Here is an 18,314-nt window from a genome sequence, read left to right on the forward strand (position 1 = left end):
TCGCCAACTTCCCCCACAATATCGTGATAATTATCGTATCGTGAGCTTCATATCGTTATATCGTATCGTGACATTTGGATATCGTTACATCCTTAATTAATGAGCCATATTATCTTTAGTTAAACGATAATACTTTTTTTTTCATAAGTATTCATCATTTTGAACAAAATGTTAACGATTTTACACGATTATTACAATTAACACTTAAACTCGGGCTTGATTTCTGCTGAGGAATGTGTAGTAAACGACGTGCGGTCTGTTTGTTAGCAGCTAGCAAGCTAAGATAGCTCGAAGACTTCGATATACAGCAAGACCTCGCAGAGCGACACAAACAATTTAATGAATGACAATTTTCACCATGAAAGTAGTGATCGACATACTGTTTCAACTATAACATACCTTAGGCTTCCACTTCCACTTTGCCCCCCCCCCCAAAAAAAACTCAATTTTTTTGTAGCCAGCGGCTCCAAACGACTGGTTTCAATGACTCGCAGTAATGTAGTGTCCTACTCGGGAAGTTTTTTGTGACACTTGACATATTTCCCACCTTTGAACGAAAACGCTCGCCGAAAATCAAGCTCTCTAGTAGAGTTTGATTTTCGGCGAGCGTTTTCGTTGAGTCTACATTCATTTGTTATGAGACGTTTACCCCCCCGGGAGGCGCTGCGGAAGCTAAGCTGGACCGTCAGCTGGACGCACTACCAGCGTAGGTCACGTTTGTGCACGTAGATCACGTTTTTTTTTGTGTGTGTGTTTAATTACTCCATATCCCGGGCCCGCACTTTGCATGGCAATAGACTGTGCAAGTAAATGTCGCCAAAGGTGTACAGTGTGTGTGTAGAGAAGCGTTAGCCCCCCCCACCTCCCCACCACCCTCTTCACGCCGCCCACCATGCAGTGGCGCGCGCGCCCCGTCGTGGGAGTGAGTGCTGGTCTTGGTCTGAGCTGAGCTGCTGCTGTGCTGCTGCTGCTGCTGCTGCTGCTGGAGTGTCCAGGATGGGATAGTCTCGTCATGTGCGTGTGGGTAGGGGCGTCGATACAGCTTGATTCGGACCAGGACCCGGGGCGCAGCCTGGGTCTAACCAGCTCGCAGACTTTGGACACCCTCATGTCGACCGAGAGGGGAGTCGTCGGTGCACACCTTTGACACATCCAGCCGGGGGAAATTCACCGTTTTGGCCCCATGGAGGACAGAATTTGCCGGTACTGAGGTGGAATATCCCGGGTTGAGGGACAACGGATAGCGAGGTATCCCTATTAGCGAGGATACCCTTTCATTTTTTTGTCCATTTGATTTCCAAGATGGATTGAGAAAGGATCAGATCCCTTTGCATTCTTAATTCGGAGAAAGCCGCATCCGAGACACCGGGGAGGCGGTGTCGTTGGACGGCGAGGGCCTACTGCTGCTTCCCGTGGAACGAAGGAGGACACCGGAGAAGGGAAGGGAGGGAGGGGTGCCCCGGGTAGCCTTCACCGGGTACACCGGGAACCAGGGGCTGTGCGGCGGCTCCATGAGGAGTGAGAGCCCTGCAGAGTCCAGCCGGTGTAGAGAGAGGGAGAGGACCAGTGGTGGGCCAGGTTGGAAGTTTGGATGCATATGATCACAACCACCATGATTTTTATGATTCTGGGTGCTTCAGTTGTAATGGTAAGACACACACCCTAAACATGCCCCCCATGCATGGTGGGGGCGTTCTACTAAATCGAGTTGAACCAAATGCACCCTTGCAGTCGCTCAATTTAAGTTTGCTTGCCTTTATAATCACCTTCCTTCATAAATAAATAATCCATTTTCAGCCATGCCCCCCTCCTCCACCTTCTTCTCCCCCATCCTCCTCCTGTTCATCTTAGAATCTGGAGGGTCTTCTCTGTTTTTAACCTCTCCTCGTGATGCTTGTTTTTTTTCCTTGTATATTTTTGTGAAAGAATTTAGTTCCCCCCCCCCTTTTTTTTTTTCTTTTTTTTTGCTCGTCATGTCCCAGCTGACTGGCATGTGCGTTTTCAGGCGATCGCCTGTTTAATGGACATGAACGCACTACTGGATCGCTTTCACAACTACATCCTGCCACATCTACGAGGGGAGGACCGCGTCTGTCACTGCAACTGTGGGAGGTAATCAACGCCGTCGTGTGCGTACGATGCTCTTTTTTCATGCTTTACCCGTCGATATCTTATGAGGAGGCCCGGGGGCGGGGGGGATTGTGGGTGAGATGGAGCTCCGCAAAGCTGTCTGCTGCCTCCGTTTATTCCAACACAATAAGCATGAACTGGTGGTCGACGCGTGTTTTGCATGCGTCGACTGTACGCCTTTGCTGCATGCAGCCTTGCCAAGGTGTGTGTCGGAGGCGCCATAAATAGGTGATGGAGTGCGAGCCTGCACATGCACTCTATACGGGCCTCAAAAATAAAGCTGGAGACGATAAAAGGGTAGATGAGGTTGAAGATGTGCTAAGAGAGAGTAATGTTGGGTGTTGTGGGAGGACAACAGCAACAGCAGAAGCAGCAGCAGGAGCAGCAGCAGCAATCAACTCATCCATGTATTCATTAATGTGCACTAGAATGTATTTCTATTAACTGCAAGGGTGTCAGATACTGCAGGGCAGACATTGTCATCTTTTCTGGACTGTTGCATCCATTCAGGGTGAATTTGACATTAAAACAGCAGGCTGCATAATAGTGCATATACTTGCTACAACATAATTAGATTCAACATAAGTGCTGTACTGTATAAAAAATTCTGCCTTATCAAATAACATTGCTCTGAAGTTAAAGGGATACTTCACTTATTTAGCCCATTATAGCAATAAAAAGTGAATATTTTGTCTATAATTAATTTGATACTTTCATTATTTTTCATGTACAATTAGTACCTTTAAAAACACATTTTGCAACTTGCCGTCGACTGAAAATGACATCACAAGGGCTCAGGTAACCAATCACAGCTCACCTGTTTTCTAGGTTTGGTCATGTGACATTCACAAGCTGAGCCCTTGTGATATCATTTTCAGTCGACAGCAAGTTGCAAAATGTGTTTTTAATGGTACTAATTGTACATGAAAAATAATTCAAATATCAAATTTATTATAGGCAAAATATTCATGTTTGACTGGCAAAAATAGCTAAATAAGTAAAGTATCCCTTTAAATTGTTTACCATGGGGGGGTTCAACAGCATTGAATCAGAGAATATTTTACCCTGTCAGGTAAGTCAATCTTATTTTGCATTTTTCTCAGAGGACTCACGAAGTGCTACACAGTTATTGAATAGTCATGCATAAGGACAACCTTTTACAGTTAATGGGTGAGTTTATAGTAAAAAAAACAAAAAAAAAACTTTTGCCATATTAGTAACTTAAAACAGTGATTTATTATTTGAGTTAATGATAAATGTAATCCCTGGATTGTCTGGCAACCTGTTCAGGGTGTACCCCGCCTATTGCCCGAAGCCAGCTGGGATAGGCTCCATCATCCCCGTGACCCTAGTGAGGAAAAGCGGTTAAGAAAATGGATGGATGGATAAATGTAATCTGTGAAAAAAAATCACACTTTTGCCCCATGTCTATCTCTAATTTGATAATTATAGCACAACATCACACCCGAGGACATTTAACCAATCAGAGTCAGAGACAGAAGGCATGACTTTTTAGTCCTTCCTTTGTGGGAACACCCCACGTCATCACAAAAAAGAAAACTTCAAACTAGTACAATTTAGTGTTTTTTATTCTTTGCTTTTTTTTCCACAGGTAACAGGTCAGCTTGATGCTGAAGGGGTGTGCCCATTAGTGTGTGACAAATAATTGACACCTCCTAAGTCATATCTTCTGTCTCCAATTGCAGGGATCCGGATTACCCCTAAATGATTGCATTTTGTCCCTAAATTCAAGTCGGTTGCGCTTGTGCAACTTGTAAATTTGCCCTTTTTTTTTAAAATGTATTTTTTTGTTGCTGGGGAGCTCGTTTGCCACAGTTAACGACTCACGACATGGCAGCAAACAGCAAGGAGCTTATTTACTAATGAAGCACCGTGTGAAACAGTGAGCAACAGTCTGCTGTGACGTTAAAACCATAGCAAATTATTCCAGTATGTAAAATGACATATGGCAGCAAATGAGCAGATTTTTTTCACATAATATTTACTTAAGACAAGGAGCCTATGAAGGTCTACTTCAATTGTAGTTGCAATAGTAGTAAACGTGTCCATATTTACCGATATTCATCAGTGTTTTATTCAACAGGTGACAGTATCACTTCTTTACGCGACAACCTCATGACTACTTCTGGTGGTGTAACTTCAAAATAAGAGAGCATCTGGAGGTTTAAACACTCGAGCTGCATTAACACTCTATTTGTAAGGGTTTTCAGAGGGGTGACGTGATGACAGGGCATACAATTTAAAGCTCCATGTTGTTGACAGTCTTAGTTTACTTGTCAAAAAAATGTCAGTCATCTAAACTAGGCAACCTATCTGACATGTACCAGGTGTGCTCAATACTCTTTGTAGGATTTTGCTGACATTTACAGGTTAATTTTGTTTAGAGGCATTACATTTCATTCATGTTAAATGTTAAGTAATAGTTATTTAAAATATTACATATTAATCCCAAAGGGAATATTTTTGATGTTGCATTGTTGAGCATGTATTATGGGTTGTGTTTAAAGGGTCAATGCAGAGTTTTTGATAACTTGTCCTCTGATTTGCAAAAAAAGAAATTCAAATCATCAAATCAGAAATTGGATTTCTGGGGTGTTGATTGGCTAATGTGTGAAAAGAGGTGGTTCTTGGAGTTATCTAATGCAAATCTCTAGGTTTCACATAACTCTTGTAATCGATGAACAATGGCAAGGACTACCAGTGCTTACTAACAAACCTAGTGTGTAGTAAATCCGGATAATGAGTTCATGTCCATGGCAAAAAAAAAAAAAAGGCATGAAATTCTGTTTAGGGATGAGTTTTGTTATATCAAATTGATGGCACAAGAGACCAGGGGAGGCCAGAGGTGGCTGACCCCCCCATCGATCATATCTATTATGTGCTACAGCCAAATTCTAATGACTGTTTTTGCAGATATCATTTAAAAAAATGTTTTTTTAGGGCTGTCAAAGTAAAAACGTTAATAGATTAATTAATCACAGAAAAAAGTTAAATTAATCACATATTAACGCAGATTAATCGCACTATTTTTTTTGGACCGCACTTGAGCCTTGAACGTAACCGCGGATGGTTACATTGAAGGCTGCGCAGGTTAGTGATGAGGTCAATGCACGGCATTTCCTACGCCTGTTGTTCCAAAATGAGCGGGGTGACTCCAGTTGGTGTGCTCGGTGGTAAATTTCGCTTTCTCTGTGGTAAATTTCGCTTTCGAAAACACCCCGACGGGACTTTAGATAAAACAAAAGTAATTTGCGTTTAATTAATTGCTGAATTGCACCCAATTGTTATGATGCTGTTACGTTTTGAGCAATACACGCATGCATGCAATTGCGTACATGCATTTAATTAATCCATCCAGCCATCCATCCATTTTCTTGACCGCTTATTCCTCACGAGGGTCGCGGGGGGTGCTGGAGCCTATCTCAGCTGACTCTGGGCAGTAGGCGGGGGACACCCTGTACTGGTTGCCAGCCAATCGCAGTGCATTTAATTAATGTTTGCAAATGACATTCAGATAATAAAATGCATTAATGTCAAAATATTACGGTATTTTGTATTTATTTTATATTGCGCAAATACGCGAATAATTTAGCTGATTAATCGTGATTAATCAAAATTTAAAAGTGTGATTAATCAGATTAAAAATTTTAATCGTTTGACAGCACTAGTTTTTTTCTTCTATATCAAACTCCCTCTTTAGCACAAGAAAAATACAAAAGAAACAAATACCCCCCCCCCCCCCCCAATAAAAAAAATAAAAACATCAAAATAAAAACATCAAAACAGTCTTAATGGAATGCCTGCCAAAAGAAATGTGTTTTTTATTCCATTTATAAATTTCCAAATATTTTACCTCAAAATGTAAATGCATTCCACAATTTGGGGGCAACAGACTGCAAGGCTCTAACACCTTCAGATTTTAGTTTTGCATGAACGGCAGTAAGTAAAAGGCAGACAACAGTCACCAAACAGGACAATAAAATTATACAAAGTCCTAAAATGAACAAGGGGCCAGTGCAAGGACGACAGAACAGTGACGTGGCGTGGCTGAACCTATTAACTTAAAGCAATACTCTAACAATCTGATTAAGGTTGCAGCACGTGTACAACATGATAACAAGAGGTGTTCCTCATATTTCTACATTTTGTAGCCAAACAAAGTAGCCAATATATTACAACCTCCGTCAGAAAATTTGAGGTAGGAATCACAGAGTAACTGTCCAATTTCTATAGTGAGTCATCTGGATGTTCTTGCGAATTCCTGTTCAGCTGGGCTACAATATATGATGTTTACATTCCAAGTTCCACTGGTCAAGACAAAAATAATATATTTTTAACAATACTTAACCATATTTACAATTTGATATGTCACACGCGGCACGGTGATCGAGTGGTTAGCACGTCCGTCTCCCAGTTCTGAGGACGGCGGTTTGAGTCCAGGCTCCGGCCTTCCTGGGTAGAGTTTGCATGTTCTCCCCGTGCCCGCATGGGTCTTCTCCGGGTACTCCGGTCTTTTCCCACATTCCAAAGACATGCATGGCAGGTTAATTGGGTGCTCCGAATTGTCCCTTGTTGTGCTTGTGAGTGTGGATGGTTGTTTGTCTCTGTGTGCCCTGCGATTGGCTGGCAACCAGTCCAGGGTGTCCCCCGGCTACTGCCCAGAGCCAGCTGAGATAGGCTCCAGCACCCCCTGCGACCCTCGTGAGGAATAAGCGGTCAAGAAAATGGATGGATGGATGGATATGTCACACCCTCTGTACAAAATAACACATTAAGGAAGCTTAACACGGTCACAAGTGTTACTTGTAACAGCAACAAAGCATGATGGGAAAGCCACGATTTTTGCTGTCATAAAGTTAGCGTCATTCTCTTAAGTAGCACACCAGAAGTGGTGTGAATTTCAAAATAAGAGCGATTTCAGGAAGTGCAGTCAGTGCAAGCTTCCATAATCTTGCTGGCTTGCCTATGAGTACCTTTTTGTCCTTTTGCCCATTTTAACTATTTTATCTTCTCATACAAATTCATGTAAGCACATTCAATTGTAATTTTCATTTTGGATCGAATTTGTTCTGTGCTACCCACTACCCCAGACTAATTCACAATATGATATATAAAATTGGATTCTGCCAGCAATGATCACTAATACAATCGATTAGATAATGTTTTTCTATTGTGTTATAGGATTTTCTCCTCTGTACCATTTTAGGAAATACAGTATATTTTCTAAGGTTGAACAAAATTTGACTTCTGTTTATTTGGCTTTAGAAAAAAAATGGAAATAATGGAAGTAAAAATAATCAATAAAAGGTGTATTCAAGGATCTTTTGTCTCTCCGTCTTCCGGGTGGATCATCTTAACAATTGGTTCTCAATCCCGTCAATCAATCCGCCATAACGCGTGCTCGTTCTTAGCTGAGCATGTGCACCCGGCCCCACCCCCGCAGACGAGCAGGAGAGCTGATAGGATGTCTGCCATGCTCATTTTTTAAAAAGTGACAAACGGACGTTTGGCTTCTACTTTTTGAGAAGATCCTTGAATGCACCTTTAAACTGTTGCCATCATAAAGCAACATTCTAACATAATGAACTGTCATCATAAAATAAGTTAAACCCTTTTGGTTAGTAAGATTTAAAATCAACACTCTATTTTTATGAACAGTGTTAATGCAGCGCGGCATGTGGCATAAGTCTGCGCAGAGGCAAGTTAGACTCGGTGCTGGTAGTTTTGCAGATGCGCGCAAGCCAGTGGATATGATAGAATCTTGCACCGCTGCGGGATTGATCACAGCTCCCTTTAATCAACGTGGTTCCTCACATTCTCGTTAAATGCGGTGCAGTAGCCATGCGCTGGAGTCTCGACATGGCGGAGACCACATCTGCGCCGTGAAAGTGGGCAATCGGAGATGGTCCCCAAACCCGATCATTCGGGTGACCTTTCATAGATGTGCTGCACAGTGATTTAAAAAATGTAATAATATGCTCTGAATGTGTCTAAGGATCAAATTCACCAAAATCACATTAGATTAGCACCGTAAGTGTATAGACATGTTCTGAGCGGGCATGTATACGACTCTCTGCCACCACATCTCCAAAGACGCACCCTCACTGTGCTGGAACACTCAGCTTGGCTTGAGACCGGTCTGCCGAATTGGCAAGCACACACAGTCAGCTTTGCGCTGATCCGAAAATCAGGATAGGCAAGTGCCTCTCACTGATTTTCTGTTATGTAGGAAGAAGAAAAGATTTGCGCCCACCAACTCTCTGACGCAACTATAAATAGTATCATTTGTCTACAAAATAGTTGTAAGCTCTGCATAATGACACTGAATCCTTATTAAAATTAAAGAAAAGAAAGAAATATAGTATAGATCAACTTATAACAAAGACTAACTTAATGATCGTATTAGGTTGTGTAAGTGTACCTATTATTGTGGTCCCCTACTATTTATTTTAATGCGTAAACAAAACATACAGACTGATAAAATTTAGTTATATTTCTGTATCTGTTAGGTTTCCGGTTTGACCGGAGAGTGGATCCCAGAAACACAGAACAAAGAGGAGGATGCGAATGTTTTATTCACCAAACACATGAATATAAACAAAGCGCTGGACAGAAGCCAGGGAAAAAAGGTTAACAAAATGCAAGGAGAGAAATTAAACAACACAAAAAGACCCGAAGGCTACAAACCGCAAACCAAGAAAGTAACAGATTACTATTGCTATTGAAAACACGCCACTCAAAGGTGGGAACAAAAAGAGACGTAGCAAAACTTACGTAGACCCAAAACGAGAACTTTAATATCAAATTGTAGCGAAGACGAAAAAACAGTAGGCTATGGCTGTGAGCAGACGGAGCAACGATCCGACAGTTGCAGCTTGGAATCCCAGTCCTTATAAAGGCCTAATGGCTGATGCAGTGCAGGTGCGGTGCAAGGAGACACGCCCCCCTCATCAACCAGGCACTGTGAGACAAGGAAAAAAACACACTGAGAGCCCAGCAACATGACAGTATCATTTGTGACACTTCAAAATACAGTCACATACCGAAGCATGGACAGTAAATGCATGTGCAATACCTTGAACTTACATCATACATGGGTTATGCGCACGATTTTCGGTCAGTTTGTCTGTTGCATGACTTGTGCAGACGTGGGCTGGTCCACCTGAGGAGCGCGATCGTGTCACGGTTCACCTTGTCAGCTGGGGGACACCGTCAGTGTCATTTCATTTGGGAACCTCCATCACTCTGTTTTGAAATGAAGCCTGGCTATATATTTGGTTTCTTTTGTTCACATTTTAAGATATTTTAACAATTTTCCTTAATCTCTTACAAAAATATTAGAACATAATCTACAAATGTTTTAAATGAGAATATTCTTTAAAAGGTGTTACCAAATTGTCAGGTTTTGTGGAGGTTGCAGACCCAAGTGAGGGGAGGCACAGTGAGGAGTCCAAAGTAATGTCCAAACAAAAGGGTTTTATTACTTATACAACAATAAGGTGGTGCACAGGGTGCCAACAGGAAACAACGAAAACAACAAAGTTCTAAATCCAAGCAAACTCAAATAGTATGACGAGGAATTGGCAAGACAGGGGAAATGGCAAACTGTGGAAACAACAATACTTGGAATCAACAATGGACCAACAAAAACAGGAGAATAAATACACCAACTAATTACACAACAAGTGACACCTGTTGTGTACACACGTGGCTGAGGGAACTGATTGACTGAACACAAGGGTGTGGGTCTACAAGTGTTCTGTCTTTCTAGAAGTTTTAGATGTGTTACATCCATCCATCCATCTTCTTCCGCTTAAGATCGGGTCGCGGGGGCAGCAGCTTTAGGAGGGAAACCCAGACTTCCCTCTCCCCAGTCACTTCAACCAGCTCCTCCGGCGGGATCCCAAGGCGTTCCCAGGCCAGCCAAGAGACATAGTCTCTCTAGCGTGTTCTGGGTCGTCCCCGCGGCCTCCCGCTGGTGGGTCATGCCCGGAACACTTCCCCAGGGAGGCGTCCAGGAGGCATCCGAACCAGATGCCCGAGCCACCTCAGCTGGCTCCTCTCAACGCGGAGGAGCAGCGGCTCGACTCTGAGTCCCTGCCGGATGACCAAGCTTCTCACCCTATCTCTAAGAGAGAGCCCGACACCCTGCGGAGGAAACTCATTTCGGCCGCTTGTATCCGGGATCTCGTTCTTTCGGTCACGACCCACAGCTCGTGACCATAGGTGAGGGTTGGAACCTAGATCCAACGGTAAATCAAGAGCTTCGCCTTTTGGCTCAGCTCTTTCTTCACCACGACGGACCGAAACAGAGTCCGCATCACTGCACGCGCTGCACCGATCCGCCTGTCGATCTCCCGCTCCATCCTGCCCTCACTCGTAAACAAGACCCCAAGATACTTGAACTCCTCCACTTGGGGCAGGATCTCATCCCCGACCCGGAGTGGACACGCGATGTGTTACAAAACTAATATTCCTTATCTATACAGTGGATGTAAAAAGTCTACACACCCCTGTTCAAATGCAAGGTTTTTGTGATATTAAAAAAAAACAAAAAAACCTGAGACCACTTACTTGTTTAATTTTACACACCCCTCTCTAAAATATTGCATTTTGTAGTTAATTGTGTTGTACAGATTATAAACCCTATAGGGTTTATAATCAGGGGGATCAGGGGTGTCCAAACTACCGCCCGGGGGCCATTTGCGGCCCGCCATCCATTTTTTAGTGGCCCGCGACATATGCTAAAAATGGCATTTGACTCAGTTCAAATAAAATGAAAACAAAAATGTTTGGAGATGGTCAAAGTAAGAAGGGAGGGTGTCGAAAAACACAGGTGCTATTACAGTTTATTTTAGTTAACTAAAACTAACGAAAAAACTAAAATTCAAAACTACAATTTCTTTAACGAAATAAAATAAAAACGAAGATGCTTTTTAAAAAAGAAAACTAACTGAAACTACATTTTATGTTTACAAAACTAACTAAAAATAAAACTATAATTATAGCAAAATGTCCTTCGTTTTAGTCTTTGGTAATTAATTTAATGTATGAGCCTTTGGGAATGATTTTAAATGTGATTTTTAGTAGATTTAATTTTATATAAACCGCAATAATGACTCTGCGCCCATGGTGTTTTTTAAAATATTGTACACAAGTAATACACATTTTTTTAAAAACAAAACTAAAACTAATACTGAAACATTTATTAAAGAACTAAAACTAATTTAAAAAAAACAAACTAACAGAACCACCCTGAAAACTAATTAAAACTAACTAAATTAAAAAAAAAAAAAAACTCAAAACAAAATAAAAACTAAAATGAAAAATTCCAAAACTATAAAAACCCTATTGCCATATTACAAATAAATTGGTTTATATACTGTAGCATTTTTATAAATATGCAAAACCACAAATAAATTATTTGTACAATTTTTAGGACTGAACACAATTTCTCTTCATAACATTATGTGGCCCTTGCGTCCTTCTGATTTTCTGTATGTGGCCCTCAAATGAAAACGTTTGGACACCCCTGAAATAGATGGTAGAAAAAGGTTGGAAGTGATTTATGTTGATTTCGTAAACATTGCAAAAACCTGGAATTTGTATGAGTTGTGTATCCATTGTAAATATGCTGAACAAGTACAGTATTCTGTCTTCCAACATGTTAGAGATTTGATATAAAAATATAATAAAATATTTGTACATTTAAATATAGGCTACAGTATTCAATGTTAGGATTCTGTCTTACAACAGAGTGGATGAAGAGATGGTTTAGTGTAGCATAGATCACCTTAGAAGTAGCAATCCAGATGAAGACTGTTCGACTGGAGTTCTCTCCTACTTTCACCTTTATCTTCATATTACAATACTGTAAAACGTACGTAAAGATGCATTGTAATTGTATTCACTCAGTGTCATGCTGACCGTTGTTAAACTGACTGACAATTAATTCTATTGCTTGCCAAACTAGATGGATAGATGTTTGGTGTTGTTAATGGACCTTCGTTGGTGGCATTTCCCACCAAGAGAATGAAGGATCCAATCTAAGGATTAGATTTCCACTTTTTATATATGCAATTAAAATGGGAATCACCAGCAAGCCTGTAGGACCTGCAGACATTTCAAGCAGTGAAGCGAGAGGCACAAATGAAACAATGAGGAAGAACAAACTATCAAAGCCTCAAAGGAATTTGAACAAAGAGAACAAGACTCTAGAGACTGCATGGCAACTGGGAAGAAAGAAATCTGGAGTGACAGAAAAAGAGGACGCATCTGGGATAACAAGAGTGATTACGAGGAAGTATAGGGACCACAATAAGAAAAAAAAGTTTCTCATTTAGACAAGTTGAGTGCAGTGGTTGTGTGGTTGGTTAGCGTGTCTTCCTCACAGTCAGAAGTTTAATGTGTGAATCAAAGTTTGGGACTCCGAGCCTGTGTGTCGTTTGCTTGCTCTCCCTTGTGACATTCAGTGCGTGGGGACCTTGTCATGATTTTTCAATAGCTATTTGATGCCAGCTTTAAGCGATTAGCGTTGTATATATATATATATATATATATATATATATATATATATATATATATATATATATATATATATATATATATATATATATATATATATATATATATATATATATATATATATACATACATACATACATACATACATACATATACATATATATATATATATATATATATGTATATATATATATATATATATATATATATATATATATATATATATATATATACATACACACACACACACACGCACACACGCACACACACACACACACACACACACACACACACACACACATATGTATACATTAGGGCTGGGCGATATGGCCAATAAATAAAATCTCGATTTTTTCTGACATTCTAGACGATTCCGATTTTAATCGATTTTAATAAAATAATAATAATAAATAAAAAAATAAAATAAAAATAAAATAATAAAAATAAAAATAATTAAAAAATAATAATTAAAAAAAATTGGTTAAAAAAATAATAAACAAGGTTTGATTTATTCAAAAATAAATCTTGTGCAAAATTTTCAAACAATAACATACACTGATTTTGAATCAGTTTTAACGTAAATTTAACATACGTAGCTTGGGCAAATAAATAACCTCATGTCTTTTAACTTAAATGCCACATAGCTGGGCAAAAAAAAAAAAAAAACCTACTCACAGCTTTTGCGCAACTTAAATGCCATAGATAGCTTAAGCAAAAAAAAAAAGAAGCTACTTTTAGTTTTTGCAGAACCTAAATGCCACATAGTTTGTATAAAAAAAAGCTACTCATAGCCTTTTGTTCAACTTAAATGTTACAAAACAGCTCAACTCACAATAACATTTGTTTATAACAGAACTTCAAGATCAACAGGTTATAATAATCAGCACCACCTTTGATTGTAATTAAACTCAAATTCCTCGAAAAAACAAAACAAAAACTAGACTGTCAACTGAAACTGGCAAAAGACAAGCTCAACTCAAGCTCAAATTCTTTCGGATGCATTTGACGCAAGTGCTGGAAGAGGTTAGTTCTGCTGCTACTTACTCTTCGTTTTACAGCTGTTCGGCGAACCTTGCACACACTTGTAGTTTGCTCTACGTCACTCTCCAATTCCATAAAATAGACGTAAACACGAGTCACTCAATCCTGCCTTCACGTGCTATGGGAAAGATAGACGTTACCACTCGGAAACTCCTAATTACAACCGAGTTCTGTTCATGTGATTTTGTTGTTATAGCAAAATTGTGTCATTTACGTAATTGTGTAGATTCTAAAACAGCCTTCTGTGCAAGCAGACATTAGCGCCCTTTATAAGTGTTAATATTTCTTACCATTCACAAATCCTTGTGCGCTCTCCGCCGTGTTGAAACTTGAAAAGTTCACTCAGCTCGGAAACTCGGGTATGAAAATAAATTCCCAGTTCTCCAGTAGAAAATCAACATGAGGGGACGTTCACGTGCAATTCGACATGTGCTATTGACCAAATTACGATACCGCATGAAGACAGCAACTCTTCGTCTTCTGCAGCAGACATAATGTACGCGAGTGGTAGCGTAGCGTTAGCAAACAGGCGCTGATGGGGGGCTCCAGTGGAGGTGTGGAACATAATGTCACTTGCCTTCAGTGTCACTTGCCTTCGGTCCGGGTAGCGTGGGTTCGCTTCGCCGTGTGTGTGTGTGAGTGAGGGGGGGGAAGGAAGGGAAAAAAACAAAACAAACAGGCGGTAATGTGTGAAATGCCTGCACGGCTGTCGCGGGGGTCCTGACCCCGGGTTTACACCGGTTGCGGTTGCGGTGCGGCTGCGGTGCGGTGCGTCTTGACTGCGTGCTTCGGACGGGTCAATTTTTTGGCCAATCCACACCGGCTCCGCACAGCTGCGGTCCGGCAGCTCCGTCGCCGACCACTTCCCGCCGTGTCTCGCGTGACCGCGCGGTCATGTGGCATTAAAAACAACGACAAACACGCAGAAAGTCTGTGCTCAACAGAGAAGCAGAAAGAGAGGTGGACTTGTTTTATTTTGTGGCTTTCTACCTCCAATATAAACCTCTCCTCGTCCATGTTCGCTGGTGTCTAAACCGTGAATGAGCACCTCGCACGTTAACTCCAGGCCCGTCTACGCCCACATCACGTTTTGCTAGCATGCTTGCGAAATAGGAGCTGGCGAGTGTTTTATCTTGAAAGGTAACCGGAAATTTATTTCGAAACTGCGTCGGTCTTCCTGTCCCGCTCGATGTGTTTTGTGCTACCTTGCCATTTGCCGGAGGCCTACCGCTGCGGCGTCCGGCAAAAATAGAAAATAGGTCTATCCTTGCGGAAGGGCTGCGGGCCGCAGCTGAGACGCAGTCGACACGCAACACACCCGTAAGCGGTGTAAACTGCACCATTCGAATGAATGAAATCTAATTGCTTGCGTCGCCGGAACGCACCGCAACCGCACCGCAACCGGTGTAAACCCGGGGTGACCGTCCTGTGCGCCTTCCGATGACACCTCATACCGCAGCTTTGCTATAGTAGGGTGACATCATCAGCAGACGCGAGCCGGAGGGGATGTATATTTGTTTATAAGCACCTCGATTTCACGATTTAGCTGATTTTCACATCGTGGTGCTTTAAATGGACGAATTAATCGAATTAATTCGATTTATCGCCCAGCCCTAATACACATATATATATATATATATATATATATATATATATATATATATATATATATATATATATATATATATATATATATATATATATACATATATATACATATTGTTATTGAGTTAACAAATTGAGGACCAAAACAGCCCAAATTAAAAATAAATATATGACTAAAGGCCTCAGTATGCTTCTGCGACGGGCTCGCACGGGGGGGGTTACGGCGTTGCTCCGCTCGTGCATTTGCCTTCCGACTTGTGCGCAATACACATCACAATACACATCGGTGTCTGCTGGAGTTTTACACCAAGTCCCGCTGTCGCTATGGCTGGGCCGCCACAGAGTGGCGATTCCTCTGCATTTTATGACGGATTCAGGAAGTTCAATTTAATTCAGAAACACGAAACAAAGCCGGGGGGAGAGAAAGTTCATCACCGTGGCAATTAATTATTGCCAATTTGCACCGGTGTCGGCCGTAAACTCGGCAAAACACAACAGCCGTGCGCTTAGCGAACACAGTTTTTTTTGTTTTTTTGTTATTGTTGTTTTCCGCCTCTCGTCCCAGGCACATATCCACATGCGCAGCCGTCGTCTCCGAGCAGGGAAGTCGATTTGCGCCGCCAGTTGCCTTCACGGAAACTATCTGGGCGGGGGGCGGGGAGAGAGAGAGAGAAAAAAAGGAAAAAACGGCATCGAACGGACCAATCAGAAGCGAGCTACGCCCCGCCATCTACGGCGTCCAAGGATTGGCGACGTGTGCACGTCAGCCGGCCACCAGCGACGCGGCACTTAAAATTCATCGACGCGAGAGCAAACGTGGAGGCATAAATTAGGCTTAATTGATGATCGCCGTAGGTCACATGATCGACGCGAGCCATGAATTTTAAGTGCCGCGTCGCTCGTGGCCGGCTGCCGTGCACACGTCGCCAATCCTTGAACGCCGTAGATGGCGGGGCGTAGCTCGCTTCTGATTGGTCCGTTCGATGGCGTTTTTGCTTTTTTTTCTCTCTCTCTCTCTCTCCCCGCCCCCCGCCCAGATAGTTTCGGTGAAGGCAACTGGCGGCGCAAATCGACTTCCCTGCTCGGAGACGACGGCTGCGCATGTGGATATGTGCCTGGGACGAGAGGCGGAAAACAACAATAACAAAAAAAAAAAAAAAACTGTGTTCGCTAAGCGCACGGCTGTTGTGTTTTGGCGAGTTTACGGCCGACACCGGTGCAAATTGGCAATAATTAATTTCCACGGTGATGAACTTACTCTCCCCCCGACTTTGTTTCGTGTTTCTGAATTAAATTGAACTTCCTGAATCCGTCATAAAATGCAGAGGAATCGCCACTCTGTGGCGGCCCAGCCATAGCGACAGCGGGACTTGGTGTGAAACTCCAGCAGACACCGATGTGTATAGTGATGTGTATTGCGCACAAGTCGGAAGGCAAACGCACGAGCGGAGCTCCAACGTGACGCCTCCACGCGAGCCTCTCGCAGAAGCATACTGAGGCCTTAAGTAAATAAATAAATGACTAAAAGTGAAAATAAAAATGCATCTAAAAAATATAATTCAAATATTAAATACAACAAATAAATATAAATGGAAATAAAACAACAAAAACATATATATATATATATATCCATAAATGAATAAAAGTAAAATAAATACAAAAATAAACAAGATTAAAAAAATATATATATATAAAAATAAATGTTGAAATAAAAAAGAAATATATAAATAGAATTATATATCAATCAATCAATCAAAACACTGCTCCCACATTTATTTATTTTATGCTGCATTGGCAGTTTTGGTCCTCCATACTATGGAGGATTAGTGGTCGATAGGTTCTCGGTTTGAATCTCAGCTCATGTTAGGTTCATTGAGGACACTGGTTCATAAATGTGAATGTGAGAGTGAATGGCTGTTTGTACCGTGCGATTGGCTGGCGACTAGCACAGGGTGTAGCCCGTCACCAGTCACATTTAGCTTCGATATACCAGTGATGCTAATGAAGACAAGTGCTGTAGAAAAATGGATGGCTAAGTTAGCGGTACCTTCATTTATGATAACTTTATGGACATCAGGGTATGTTATGTTTTTATAGGACTCCAGATGGAACAAAAAAATGGATGGATTGTAGCTTTTTTGTTTTTTTTTTGTTTCTAGGAGCTACAATGGTGTTAGCTTATTGCTAGCAACTGTAAGTACCCTACTATTTACTGTTTAAAAAACTTACTTTACTTTACATTAGTGATGACTTAACCTTTTGAACAGTACTGTACATACACAATAGATCTAACAGGTATCTGTCTCTTTCTACAGACATCATGTCCACTATGTCATTCCTTACGATGGGGACCATTCGCTGGTGGACTCCTCAGAGAACTACTTTGTAAGTGACAGTGTGACCAAGCAGGAGATGGACTTGATGCTGGGCCTGCTGTTGGGCTTCTGCATCAGCTGGCTCTTGCTGTGGCTGGACGGCGTCCTGCACTGCGCCGTCAGAGCCTGGAGGTCGAGCCGCTACTACGGTAAGACACCCTTTGGTTCAGGACCCACTCGGCTGCCGCTGCAGACTGTCTGACGTTTGATACTTTGACATGAGGAAAATAAAGGTCCAACACAAGTCATTCTATGATGTTGGTTTGAATGTCAGAAAAATGCTTCCATCGGAAAATAATGGAAATAGAAATCATTTGCTCCAGCCTTGTAGTGTAAAGATGATTTAACCACTGTTCGTAAAATATGAAAATAAACTGTCAGACTTGTAAAGGGAAATAATAGGTGGGCATATACATATGCATAACAACGCTTATGACGTTAATATTATCCAAAATACTGAGCGTTTTTTCCTAATATTTTCAGACTATGATTATCACATGTCTACACATGTACTCATAATTTTTTTCATAAAGTGGCGTCATGTTTTGTGTCGACGAGGCGATGAGGGGAGTCAACGTCATGACGTGAGTAGAATAAAAAATCTTGTGACTTTCATTT

General features: G+C 41.4%; 1 protein-coding gene across 1 annotated transcript in view; it reads left to right on the forward strand.

Annotated features, from left to right (window-relative positions):
• The first annotated feature begins 888 nt into the window (after nucleotides 1-888).
• tmem240a (transmembrane protein 240a) overlaps nucleotides 889-18,314 on the forward strand; it is a 34,896-nt gene continuing 17,470 nt past the window's right edge. Inside the window, exons 1-3 of the mRNA XM_077515096.1 lie at nucleotides 889-1,648; nucleotides 2,006-2,112; nucleotides 17,637-17,845. Of these exons, the coding sequence (XP_077371222.1) occupies nucleotides 1,592-1,648; nucleotides 2,006-2,112; nucleotides 17,637-17,845 (373 nt within the window). The 5' untranslated portion in view covers nucleotides 889-1,591. The remainder of the gene's footprint in view (nucleotides 1,649-2,005; nucleotides 2,113-17,636; nucleotides 17,846-18,314) is intronic.

This window comes from Festucalex cinctus, chromosome 2 (genome assembly GCF_051991245.1).
Source record: "Festucalex cinctus isolate MCC-2025b chromosome 2, RoL_Fcin_1.0, whole genome shotgun sequence".
NCBI lineage: Eukaryota > Metazoa > Chordata > Actinopteri > Syngnathiformes > Syngnathidae > Festucalex > Festucalex cinctus.